The sequence below is a fragment of the Ovis aries genome, chromosome 1 (genome assembly GCF_016772045.2).
Source record: "Ovis aries strain OAR_USU_Benz2616 breed Rambouillet chromosome 1, ARS-UI_Ramb_v3.0, whole genome shotgun sequence".
In the NCBI taxonomy this organism is placed as follows: domain Eukaryota; kingdom Metazoa; phylum Chordata; class Mammalia; order Artiodactyla; family Bovidae; genus Ovis; species Ovis aries.
Window position 1 is genome coordinate 31,621,211 of NC_056054.1, and position 13,194 is coordinate 31,634,404.

General features: G+C 43.4%; 1 protein-coding gene across 8 annotated transcripts in view; it reads right to left on the minus strand.

Annotated features, from left to right (window-relative positions):
- The window catches only part of DAB1 (DAB adaptor protein 1), a 1,363,191-nt gene that overhangs the window by 14,589 nt on the left and 1,335,408 nt on the right, over window positions 1-13,194 (minus strand). For 7 of the 8 annotated variants that reach the window (XM_060409726.1, XM_060409705.1, XM_042248633.2 and 4 more), the window contains 3 exons: window positions 5,662-6,210; window positions 1,917-2,044; window positions 1,455-1,564 (listed from right to left, as the gene is read on the minus strand). In XM_060409726.1, coding sequence (XP_060265709.1) covers window positions 1,469-1,564; window positions 1,917-2,044; window positions 5,662-6,210 — 773 coding nt within the window. In that variant the 3' untranslated portion in view covers window positions 1,455-1,468. Of the gene's footprint in view, window positions 1-1,454; window positions 1,565-1,916; window positions 2,045-5,661; window positions 6,211-13,194 lie in introns of those variants that run through there. The other variant, XM_027970651.3, reaches the window with a different exon arrangement.

A 13,194-nucleotide genomic window follows, 5' to 3' on the forward strand; every position in this document is an offset into this window, starting at 1 on the left:
CAGTTTTAGGATCAGACGTCGGCTGTTATGCTGACGAATGGCTCTTGTCACCCATACTTCATCACATTTTTCAAGGCAAAGATGAGCATGTGAAACAAAACATATGAAAGGGGTCGAATAACCTGTTGGGGCACCTTCCCATCATCTCCAACTTCTGCCTTCCCTGGAACGTCAACTCTATTATCACAAGCCCCCCAAACAGCTTTGTAAGACTACATTTTTAGTTGGGTGTTTGCATGACATGATGGTATTCTCGTGTGCTATATATTGTACTGAGGTGAAATGTGGCAGAATGTATGGTATGTGAGATGCTCTAATCATAAAATCTATAAACAAAACACACTTTGGAAATACTCTATGAGCTTTCAATAACCATCAAAATAACTTACACACAAATGGCAACTGATTCCAAGGTAGCGTCAGAATCCATTTGTGAACAGTGAAAACTATTTACCATTTTAATGGTTCTGACCATGCTACTTAGGCCTAAAAATGGAGCTCTGCTGGTTAAGGCCTTGCGGTCCTAGGCATTTATGGAAAACTAGAAAAGCACCTGAAAATTGAAGACATTTGTCAAGGAGTGACCTTAGAAATCATGTCTGGGTAACAAGGGGGTACTTCTATCTCCTGGGAAAGTTGGCTTCATCAGCCCCTCTTTCTTTCCATCAAATCAGATGTATTGAAATTCAAGTGCCTAAACCCACTTCTAGTAAATGTAAGTACACCTCTCTCAAAGTTGCTGCTGATGGAGTCTGAAGTGGTTTGGTGGCAAGCCACCGGCTATCAGACAGGTGCAAACAGCAGAGCCTCAGAAGCGAATGCCACACGTCTTTGAATTCCACTTTCGCAGCTCTGAATTCCACTTTCACTTCAGAAAGGGTGCAGGGCCCCTTTCGGCCAGACAAAACAGGCTCCCATGATCTCACATCTCTATCAATTTTATTTCAAGCACTGCTTGTTTTGTTTCTTAGTCTGCCTTTCGAAGTGTGTTTGGTTGGTGATTTTTTTTTTTCTTCTTTTAGATCTGTGGAGTGTAGGCAAATTCTGTGACACACTGCTGAAGGGGTCTAAGCATCTGGACCACATCTCACTGAGAAAGAATGTGTCCATCTCAGAATGTTGATGCTTTCAGACGCTGAATCCACTTTAAGCAGCTCTGACCATGCCTCACCACTCCCCGCCCTCCCTCAGAACATATGGTAATAAAATAGTATGACCATTCCCCACTCCTCACCTTTACCCCTAATCCCAATACATGTCAAAGGTCATGCATCCATGAGGATAAACAAGGTGGAAAACAGACACCAGGCAAGGCGGGATGATGCAAACATCAGGGATACGCTCAGGCCAGGAAGATGGTGCGAACATCAGGGATGCGACTTCAGAGGCAATGAACAAGCAAAAGGGAGAGCGGATGGCTTAAGGGTGGGAGATCAAAAGGACAGATACCTACCCAGACCTGTGCTATCTAGCTACCGGCCTGTGGACTTATATTATCACCACTGGGCTCCCCACTGGGCTCACCAAAGGGATCACTGTTGGATGAGGCCTGTGACCCATCAGGCTAGAACACAAGAAGATAACACTTTTTTTTTTCTTTTCAGTAATTTAAAATATAAGACAGCTGGGTACATTTTCATGCACACACATCATCCATTATTTTAAAGAAGGCAGCACTCCATTGAGAGGATGCCAGGTCTGCAAATGTGAGAACTTGCAACAATGTAATGAAAGGATAACAGTTTTCAGCTGCTCATTTGAACATAAAACCCCTTTAGTCACCCCTTTAGAACCTAAGAGTCTGAATCAGCATTCTTTTCTACATAGGCTTCCTCATGCATTGTTTATTTTAGATACAGAAGTTTTAAATGGGGTGGGGGGGTGGGGAAACAACTCAGAACAAACTGGCCACTTACAGCTTCTTGCTCTTCACTTTTGCTGGGACTCTCAAAGCCCTCTTCAAAGATGTCATCGGTGGTCGGATCACTGGCGTGGGATGCAGATGATTTGGATGGAGAGCTCTGTCTAGGGGCTGGGGTTGGAGCTACATGGAGATGATGTAAAAAGAGAAAACATCCTAAGTGTCCGGAGGCAACTGTTTCTACCCCATGGGAACCCCGGGATCTGGTTATGTTTGAGTCAAATCCCAGGACACCTCTTCCCATCACAAGTCAAATCAGTTGAACAGTTTAATCTCTCTTCTCTATCTATTTATCCTGTCCTCTCACATACTTGACAGTCAGGAGGCGCTGGTCCACAGGGATGGGTGAGGCAATGGTCCTCAAAGGATGTTCCCTGGACTGGTAGCAATAGTCACATTTGGGGACTTGTTGGTAATACACATTCTTGGATCCCACCCTAGATACACCTGCTGAATCAGAAACTCCATGTTTCCGCAGACTGACGTTGAGACCCACTGGACTATAGCTTTCTTTCCTTCTCTTTCTTAATTTCATACAATTATTTCAATAAGCATAAATAAAGATGATGACAGTGTGACACATTTATTGGATGCCTTCCATGTATCAGAGGCCATCAAATTTCCCAGGTAATATCTGTGATCCTCATAAAGCTGTTTTGAGGTAGGGGTCCTCCAGTTTTACAGATAAGGACAGTGAAGGTTGCCAAATTGCTCAAGGTCTCAGACTTGGCAAGAGGTAGAAGCAGGCTTTGTATCCTGGCTTGTAGTAGGTGTCTGATAAACCTACTGAACGAAGAGTGAATGAAGAGTGTCTCAGTGATCTGGGGAAATGGACATGGCTGAAGGCAACTTCACAGCTGATGCTTTTTCCCTCGTTCCATAAGCATCTGCGTTTTCTGTCCTGACCTTCCCACAATTTCCTTGTCTTCTTTATTCCAGAGGTTTATAATAAATATGCCACTGGAAACCACTTTCCTTTCCATAATTTCCAACTTGGCATGGAAAATACTCCTCACTGGCTCAGCCCCAAGGAAGGGGGAGGAGGATAGGACTTGATTACTAGTTGAACTTTAAAAGCCATTGATAAGGTCTCCCTGCCATTACTTCCCAGAATTTACAAAATCTGGCTGCTCATCAGACAGTGAGTGATTATAAAACTTAGTGAGTTGCTTCTGTAACTCTAACGTCTTTAGAATGATGTTATTTACTGCATGTCAGTGAGCTAGACACGGTGCTGGGCACTTTGCATTCATCACGCCCTCTAATATAAACACTGCAGGTACTACTGTACCTGCTGTCTTTTTCTGATGAAGAAACTGCCACTCAAAGAGATGAAGTGCCTTTCTCAGAGTTAACACAACTGTGAAGAAGCAGGAGCCCCGGGAGTTAGCACAAATCTGATACAGCTCAGCCCCACTGTGCCTTTCTATTTCTATCTGAGGATCACTATTGGTTCTGCTCTACCCAAAACATCTGAAAGGTGATGCTGAAGGACAGAGGATATAAAGATAGGCTGCACTCATTTTCTTTAAAACACAGGATTTTTTTTTTTTAAATTAAAAGGAAGTAGCTTTAAGGAGATAGTTTATGTGAAAACACCTTGATATGCAGCACACGCTTAATATTTATTAGTGAAATTGGATTCTGAAGTGAGTTTGATGTGGTTTCTTACTAAAGGCTGAGAATCCTGACCAAGCCACCAATACTGAGAGGTATACTGCTCATACATCCTGGATGTAATCAGTGGGATGCAAAACTGTTTGTTTATGCAAGTGTTTAACCTTTAGGTTTTATAGAATACCTCTATACTCTAAAATAGTAGTTCTCAATCTGGGACAGTTTTACTCCCAAAGGGACATTTGGCATTATCAAGAGTCATTTTTCATCATCAAAGCTAGGGGAAGAGGAAGTGACTACTGGGCATCCGGTGGGTAGATGTCAAGGATGCTGCTAAACATCTGCAATCCATAGGACAACCACCCACAGTGAAGAATTATCTGGCCCCAAATCTCAATAGTGCCAAGGATACAAAGCCCTGCTCTGAAACACAAGAGTTACAAAGTAGCTTTTGTTTTGTTTCTTTCCCTTCATTCTCTACCATCTTCCAAAATACCTCCCATGTGCCAGACACCACAAGAGCATCAAAAAACGTGTAGCAACACGAGGATGATTAAGACATATTCCCTGTCTTCAAAGAATTTATACTTCCCTTTTTTATATGTAGCTAGCACACCAGCCCCTTGAAAGAGAGACATTTGCTTTCAAAAGAGGCTTGCTTATCTACACATGGCTGTCATTTCTTATAGCGTTTTGTTTCGTTTTTTTTTTTTTTTTTTAATTCATGATTCTTCATTGAAACCGTGTGAGTTGGAATAAATAGAGATGCTCCCACCATGTAGATCATATGGCCTGAGAAGAAGTAGGCTATTTATACCCATAGAAGAGGTTCAGCCAGCCGGACCTGGCTGAAGTGACATTATCTAATTGTGTTAACAGTTTAGATTCTTTTAACAATTCATGGTATTGGCTAAGCAGTGATCTGTATCATCTGACAGTATGAAAACGCCAACCTTGCTGTGTCATGAGCGTTTTCCTTCCCCTTATCAACTGGTAAGGCTCAGGCTGGATCGCCAGGCACCCTCCTGGGTTGGTGTCAAGCTGGCATCAGTGTACCCCAGTGTATCTGGATTCTGTTTGGCTGCATGGTACCGGTTTGCCAGAAGCTGGCAATAGAAAAGTGAGTTGGGGGGGAATCACTGAATGCCACAAACAGGACAAGGCACACAGATATCAAAGCCAGATCACTTATCCTACTCAAGACACAAGGGAGGTTACAAGAAGTCACACACTTGCCCAAAGATACAGCTTGGGGTAGAGAAGGCAGGATTAGAACCTCAGTCCAGGACTCTGCGTAAATCCACTCGGTGTGCCGTAACAATGATGATAAAAATACTTCCTACTCTCTGAGGGTTGTGATGTTTTAGCACCTGTGCCACTGAACGCTTTTTATGATCCTTAGCCTGAGATAGTTGAGGAAACTGAGACACAAAGAAATAAAATGACTTGCTCATTGGCACAGACCTAAGAAGTAATCAAGCTGCTCTCTGGAGTCCTAGTCCAAAGTGTCCTGCTACAACAACTTATTTTTTTTTTCCCCTTTGACTATGCGAAGCTTTGAGCCAAATTCTGGCTGCTGCTCTACCTGTTGTGGGAGGCTTTACGACTGCTCTATCTCTGGCCTGCATTTTCTCCTGATCTTAATTTTCTAATTTTTTTATCCTTGTTCCTAAAAATTTTTAAATGCACATACTCCATTCAGTTTTAGTTCAATAAGCCATACCCAAAACTATGTATCAGAGCTGGGATATACATACATGAACACATGAAGGAGCAAATGAACAAAAACGGAAGAAGCAGGGTGACATGCTAGACAAACAACAGGCTTGTATTCAATTCGACCCTTTTGTCTATTTTCTTTGTCTTTGAATCTCACTTTCATTATCTTCAAACAGGTCTAATGAAACTTTCCATAAGCATTGTTAGGAGTATAGAAATAACACATGTAAAGCATGGAGAAGGTACATATAACTGGCATCTAATAATGGGAGGCTATTGTTAGCAGCAGTAGTAGTGATATAAACAAAGAGGCCTGTTGAATGCAACTGAGCTGGTTTCTCTGACACCAGAAACAAGGCATCAGTTGTTCTCAGGGGTTTATGTCTCCAGAGAAGGACACTCACGTGAGTTGGTCGATGGCGTGGTAGAAGTCACAGGCGTCAAGTTCAACTGGGAGATGTCAAAGTCATCACAGTCATCCGTATCCTGTGCCACCCCGACTTTGTTGAAGTAACTGGAGAAGGCCTCTGAGGTGCAGGTGAGGGAGGGCTGGTCGGGTTTGCGGGAGGGTACAGGCGGAGGCTGGGCCATCTGGAAATCCTTAAACATTTCTTTTCCCATTTTCTGCCTGGGCTTGTCGGTCTGTGGACTTGACCTGGCGGAGTCACCCGTGGCTGGGACGGTTGCAAGGGGGGTGAGGGGACCTTGGAACATGGCAGCTGGCAAAGGCATAACAGTTTGTGTGGGCATGAAGGCGGCTGGCGGAAACTGCCCGGCCACGGCGGGCCAGGGCTGCTGAGTGGCAGGGAAGAGACCCGGCTGGCCCCATGCGATGGGCTGAGCCCCCGGCATCACCTGAGCGACTGGCGGCTGAGCACCCATGGCGATCTGCTGTTGGACAAGGGGCTGCTGGCCCCAGAAGGATGGGAGGACGGCGCCCATAGCAACATAACCTGCAGGTGTGAAAAAGAAGAGTCAGGAGCCCTGGGCAAGAAGCATTCAGGGAGTCAAGTGATTGGCAGGAAGGTATCAGGTGACTACTCAGAGTCAGGCTGTGTGCTAGGATGCAAAGGTGAGTATGAGGAAGTCCCTGCTCTCCCGGGGTCTGCCTTCTACAGCTGTGGTCAGGAAAAACTGCTCTAAGGAGATGACTTGTAGGTAGAAACTAGAATTCAGTGAGGGAGCAAGCCAGGCAGGCATTTGAGGGTAATAAAAATAATCGTATAGTTCTCAGAGTAGTTATAGTCTTTCCATTCTTAAAGGTTTCTGACATCATACAGCTCAGGAACCAGTGTGCTCAGTGGGAAGGGCAGAGTGCTGGAAACAGGCACATCTGGGCTTGAATTTTGCTTCCCCTTCCTGCTAGACTGAGGGCATCCCCATTGCTTCTGCTAAGAGTCAAGCTCTTTGTTGCAAAATTGGGCTACAACATCTTCCTTCTCCACATCAAAACCATGTGCAAGATGATTGAGACCAAGGTTAAAATTCAGACTGCCACTTCTTATCTGTGGAATCTGGGGAGAGCTTAAGAAGGTCTCTAAGCCTCTCCTTATCTGTAAAATGGGCAGAAAATACCTTCTGCCTCGTTGGGTTAAAGACTGAGATTATACATTTAAGATATAGAGAACTGTGGCTGACATAGAATGAATATTGAGTAAATGTTAACCATTAGTATGATTTGAATCACAGCCTATAAAATTACTTAATACCTTCCTTGATATGTAAAAAACATGCAATAAAAGGTAGCTCTAGGGTATTATTATATATTATTGTTATGCCAATCTTAGAGATTAAAAAATGTAGCTTAGTAATCTATTTAGGAATACCACATATAGGGGCACAGATGGGTCACTGCAAAACTCCAGGGGGTGTGCTCACTTACATTACCATAATATTTTGCTACAGTGAGATATAATCATTTTAAAAGGAGTACAAGTGATACTCTATACCATAATAACAGAATCAACATAAATTCCACTTATTAAGTGCTTACAACATGTTAGGTTAGTATTAGGTGCTACGCGTCTTCACAAAATCCTTGCAGGGTCGGTATCATTATCTCCATTTTAGGGATAAGGTGATTGGTGCTCAGAGAGGAAAAGTAACTTGCACAGGGTCACACAGTGGACATTAAGCTGAAATCAGGGTCTGAACTGAGGTTATCTGTCTCCAAAGCCAGCATTCTCTTCACTGCCCCCTACTACCTCAGCCAAATGGCCAAGGCTGACTTCTGATCTTAACACAGTCCATAAAGTTGGTCCAACCATCAGATGTTTTAGCTTACTGTGGGCCTGGAGGAGACTCCCATGTCCTTCCAGGGGTTCCCACCCTTCTCAGGGTGCAATCAAGCCCAGGAGACAGACGACCAGTCCAGGCAGAGTAGAAGATGAAGACTGATCTCTCAAAATAAGCATTTTTATGGCTGTCAGAAGGAATTTGCAGGCAGAGAACGGTGAGAACAGGAAAAAAAAGAGGGTGGATGTATGGTATCCTAGCAGCTTCCAAAATGACCTGGGTTGTGTTGATGACTGGTGAACCCAGAGAAATGACACATGGGCTGCCTCACCCATGCGCTAGCCTCTGATCCACCTGCCCTTCAACTGATTCATAAGAGAGGGAGCCAACTTTCAAAGCCAGTCCATTTCCTTACAAGGTGAGAGGAGGCTCCAGAAGGGGTGGACACAGAAACACAGGCTTCCTGCTAATTAATTGTGTTCAGTACTTTTATGGAATGAGGCAGGAGTGGCAACAAACAAAACAGACAATATCCTTATCAGATCACCTTGGTCCTAGTGCAAGGAAATGAGAACACATACTAACACTCTACTTTTCTTCTCTGAGCACCTATCACCTTATCCCTAAAAGGAGATAATGATATCGGCCCTGCAGGGATTTTGCCAAGCACCTAATACTATACCTAACATGTTGTAAGCACTTAATAAGTGGAAATTATATTGCTTCCGTTATTATGGTATAAAGTATCACTTGTGCTCCTTTTAAAATCATTGTATCTTTCTGTAGCAAAAAGTGAAGAGGCTTGGTGCTGACAGCTTGCTTAGGTTGCCTGCCATAGAATAATACAATGACTTGAATGTAACAACAAAGAATTCTGCAACTTCGCTTTTCTTATTTTCCCATTGACTTTGACCGGGTTCAATGGGTCTTGGTGGGAGCTCTACTGCCTCCTAGGGGATGATTAGAAAATTCCTGGGGTGTGTTTTGATTGTCAGGAAAACTTGGTGGGGTTGGGGGCAGTACTGACATTTAAGGGCCAAGAGCATTGAACTAGACCTCCTATAATATGGGAGATAACGTGCATGACAAAGAATTTGTGATTATTTGAGTGTAGTTTGAGTCATGTGGAAATTTAAAGTTTCTTTGCACAGTTTTAATTCACTTAATTTTTCAGAAATGCATACACTGGGGAAGATTATACTTTTGTTTCTTTGGAACATAGTCAAGAGTTGATCAACAACTTGGAAAATTGTGGTCCCTGTTCACGGCACTGAAGACAGCGTTAACACTCCTATTCTGGTTGGTCTGTTCTATTGTTGGCTTTAGGTGCACACATCTGACGACTTAGTATGTGTTCTAGCGTGGTGGTGGTTTAGTTGCTAAGTCATGTCCGACTCTTGAGACCCCATGGACTGTAGCCTGCCAGCATCCTCCGTCCATGGGGATTTTCTAGGCAAGAATATTGGAGTGGATTGCCGTTTCCTTCTCCAGGGGATCTTCCCAACTCAGGAATCAAACCCAGGTCTCCTGCATTGCAGGCAGATTCTTTAACAACTGAGCTATGAGGGAAGCCAGTGTGGTGGCACCCTGATATCTTCTAATGGAAAAACATATCTTGTTATTATAGATTTGCGTTTATTTCTTCTATTATAGCTAAGACACTACATTGATTTTGAATAACTGTGTAGATAGTTTATATTCTTGATGAATTTCATTTCATGATAGAAAAGGAGAATAAATCCTTGTTATAAAAAGGGGCACTGAGTCTGACAGGGTGAAGACCTGCCCATGGATTTTCCTACCATGCCAACCCTGATGCCCATTTTGGTAAATGGATGGAAGGCTTCAGTCTCCAGTCAGACTTCTATGCTTGGCTTCCATCCCACCCTCCTCACTGCCACCATATTCTAAAATGCCAATACGGTTGTCCCTTTAGTAATGCTCAGGTTAAGGGCACTGAGTCCTGAGCAATGGAAAATCCATGTGTAACTTACAGTTGAACCTCCATGTACCTGGTTCTGCACCCATGGAACCAACCAACCTTGGATCATACATAGTACTCCTGTAGTATTTATTGAAAAATATCCATATATAAGTGGACCTGTGCAATTCAGGCCTTTATTGTTCAAGGGTCAGCGGTACAGTGCTTCATCACCTAGAAAATGAGGCCCAGAGACCTTAGCTTATCTTTGGGGTTATGGGGTCAGCCCCTTTTCACCTCTTCACCCCTACTTCCCATTTGCTCTCTCATTGACACCCTTCCCTGCAGCAGTTGCAAACGACACAACCTGCTCCCTCACCTCTGCTGGTCTACCCGCATGGAAACCCATCCCTACTTCAGGTGACTGTCCCTCCTCCGCTCTTGGAGACTCAGTTCAGCATCACTGCTGCCCTCTACACTCAGTGGGCTCTCCTCTGGTCACGCACAGTTCCTCGTGTTCTTCTCTATCGTGGTGCACATCACAGTAAAAATCAGTGTTGTAACTGCACAGCGATTTTGTCTTCCCTCTTAGACTGGAGAGCCCCTGTGAGTAGGAACCTTTTCTTTCTGCCTCCCCCATCTGTGTCTAGCACAGTTGTGGGCACACATCCACTGCTCCATAAATGCTTAAAGGCTGGAGAAAGGCTCTAGATAGAGGTGACTGAGTCACAGTGGAATAAATTCACTGCAGTTTTCTAAGTGTCCAAGCCGACTCCAGCAACCATAAGTGCTATGATCTCTGATGAGTCAGTCTACTGCTGGTGGCAGGCTTTTCCCCCCTATCCTTTTATCCCTTTTTTCCACAAGGAACCAACAGATGGGCTGTACACACTTTTCTGGAGAGAGCTGTTAGCATGTCTCCCTGGCTTCATGCCATCTGCTTCAACCAAAGTGCAATATTCAAAAAAAAAAAAAAAAAAAAAGACAGCAAGGGTAATTAGGTATCATGTTTTGGAACTTGCAGGTCTCACTTGGTTTTCCTGAGGGGGGGTCCCGGCAGTGGGGGCTTTCCCCAGACCTGTGAGCTAAGGCTTTCTGGCCACGTGGCATTGTGTGTCCCTGACGGGACATCTCAGTGGCAGGGCTGTGCTAGCATTAGACATGGAAAGCCGTTGCATGGCGGCCACTGCAGCCACTTAACAGCTTAGTAACTGTTTATTCGCTAACATTCAACAGCAGAGGAAGGAGGTGCCAATGAGCATCTGTTTATGCCATGAAGTTCAGATCAATCATAAATCTCTCTCTGCAATGAAAGGAACCACCTGCATTACTGCCTTGCAGTTAGATTTTTTAAAGTGTTGAAAACTGCAATTTATAACCAGATGCTGCACCTGGGAATACCCTCATTATTTGGGGGGAAAAAAAACACTGAAAAGGAAAAGAAAACACTGAAAACAGAAGGATTTCTCCAACATATTACAGAACTTGTGTGGTACCTCTCATCTACATATGTCATTTGATGCATTTGTTCAAAAGTAGTCCTCCTGGGTGGCAAACACTGTTTGTCTCTGGAGATTCAGTGAAGAACAAGACAGTATTAAAAATAAATAAATAGATAAAATAAATCCTCACCCTAGTGGAGCTCACATTTTTTTGTGAAGCTGATCTTCAACAAGTCTCTGGGGCGGCTGTTATCAATAGCTCTTTAATTGGGACTTCCTGGTGGTCCAGTGGCTAAGCCTCTATGCTCTCAATGCAGTGAACCTGGGTTCAATCCCTAATCAGGGAACTAAACCCCACCTGCCACACCTAAGATCTGGCTCTGCCAAATAAATAAGTAAATATTGAAATATGTCTCTTTAATCTGCATACAAGGAACTGACAGCTTCCAGAGTGGAAGGTTTGACGTGGCTACCCAGAGTATGGGTAGAAGAGTCAGGATCCCTGGTGAGTAGGGCAGAGAACTTTTACTGAGGGCTTATTATGTGAACACTGCCAGGTACTGTTTTAAATGTTTTACTACATGTGATTAATTCAGGAACAGCTCGATGAGGTAGAATCATCATCCCCATTTTACAGATAAGTTCCCTGAGGCTCTGAAATTATATAGCTGAGTGTCACATAGCTGGTTAGCAGAAGGGTCTGTATTTATAGAGTATACTCTCCAGCCCTTCAGGCCAGCTCTGCCATGTGCTCATACGGTCAAAAACCTAAACTGCATTACATGCATTTTTTTTAAAGGGAACATCCCAAGAAGGAAAAGGAAAAAAAAAAAAAAAAGATAAAAACAAGACATATTTTCTTCTACTTTAGATGTCAGAGTAACAATAATACTAGCATTTTCTACACAAAGCATTTATAACATGCCAGCATTTTTCAGAAGCACTTGATTTCATTTCATTTCATTCTCATTATATCATTGCAAGGTAAGTATTATTTTAAATTCAGTTATAAAAATAAAGAAACTCTGGCTCTGACTGGTTAAGTAATTAGCCCAAGAGTCTAAAGCTTATAGATAAATGGCTGAGCCAGGGCTCAAACTCAGCCTTTTCACTGCATTACACACCCCAGGTCATTTCCCACCTCCCTGGCACTGGCAGGGCAATTAGGAACAGTGATGGAGATTCAGCAGCTGCAGAGATTTTAAAGGCCAGTTAAGGGAAGAAGAAGGCAGACAGTTTAACACCAGCTGAAGCCCAGTATTGTTTCTCAGCAGAGCCTAAGTAGAGTAAGAAAGCAAAAATATGCTAACTGAAATTAATTTTAGACTTACATTGTAAAAACTGAAATCTTGGAGGTAATCTATCATTTTTTTAAGCAGCTAAAGAGACAGAATCTGAATGGGTGGAGTGGTTTGTCCACAGTGTGCAACATGGCTGATCAAGTGGTAAGATTGTAAAATAGAGTTCCTTAAAGCTATAACCTGGCCCCAGCTGGGCAGAGGGCCCAGAGCAGTACAGGCAGGTTCTCAGGCATTTTAGTCGAGTGTAAGGGCCAGAACTGAATCCAGCCCTTCTTGCTTACAGAGAAAGGGGGTGGAGGCTGGGAGGGGCCACTGGGAGTACTCTTGACCCTGACACCTTCCTGGCTCATATCACATGTTTGCATGAGCTCCTCCTCCTGACCATCACCTCCATTCACACCTGCTCTGCTCCACATTTTCTTCTGTTCGTACCCCTCATCCACCATTCCTAACAGATTATGTTGTTACTCATTTTCATGTTGTCCTTCTCCGCACTGGAAAGTAAGCTCTCTGCGGCCAGGGGTCTATGTCTATTGTAGTCACTGACACACTCCAGACACCTCGAATAGGACCTGGCCCACAGTGTACACTCAGTGAACATTTATGGCATAAACATGCCTGAAAATGAGTAAATTTGGTGCCTAGAGGTCCCATCCTCTGTCCCAATATATCTTCATGAATCAAATGGGACAAAGCATGGTTATTCTGAATGCAAGGCTGATAGCCCAGGAAGATTGTCCATCTCTGATGGAAAACTATTATTCTTACTTAAAACGACAGATTCCATGACACTATTCCCAAGGACATTTTAATATCCAGTTTAGGTAAGGAAAACTATTGCCACTGTTCCATTATAGGTTTGGGTAAAACAGATTTGATTGGGAGGCTTAGCAACTAAAGACATTTCTAGGCTACCTATAGATTCTCAACTGTAAGTTATAGCTACCAATCTCTGTTGCTCCTAGAAGTGATCCTTCAGCTCAGGAGGAATAACTATTTCAGAACAGAGTATGAAATTTTAATTTTACTTTAAGTAAC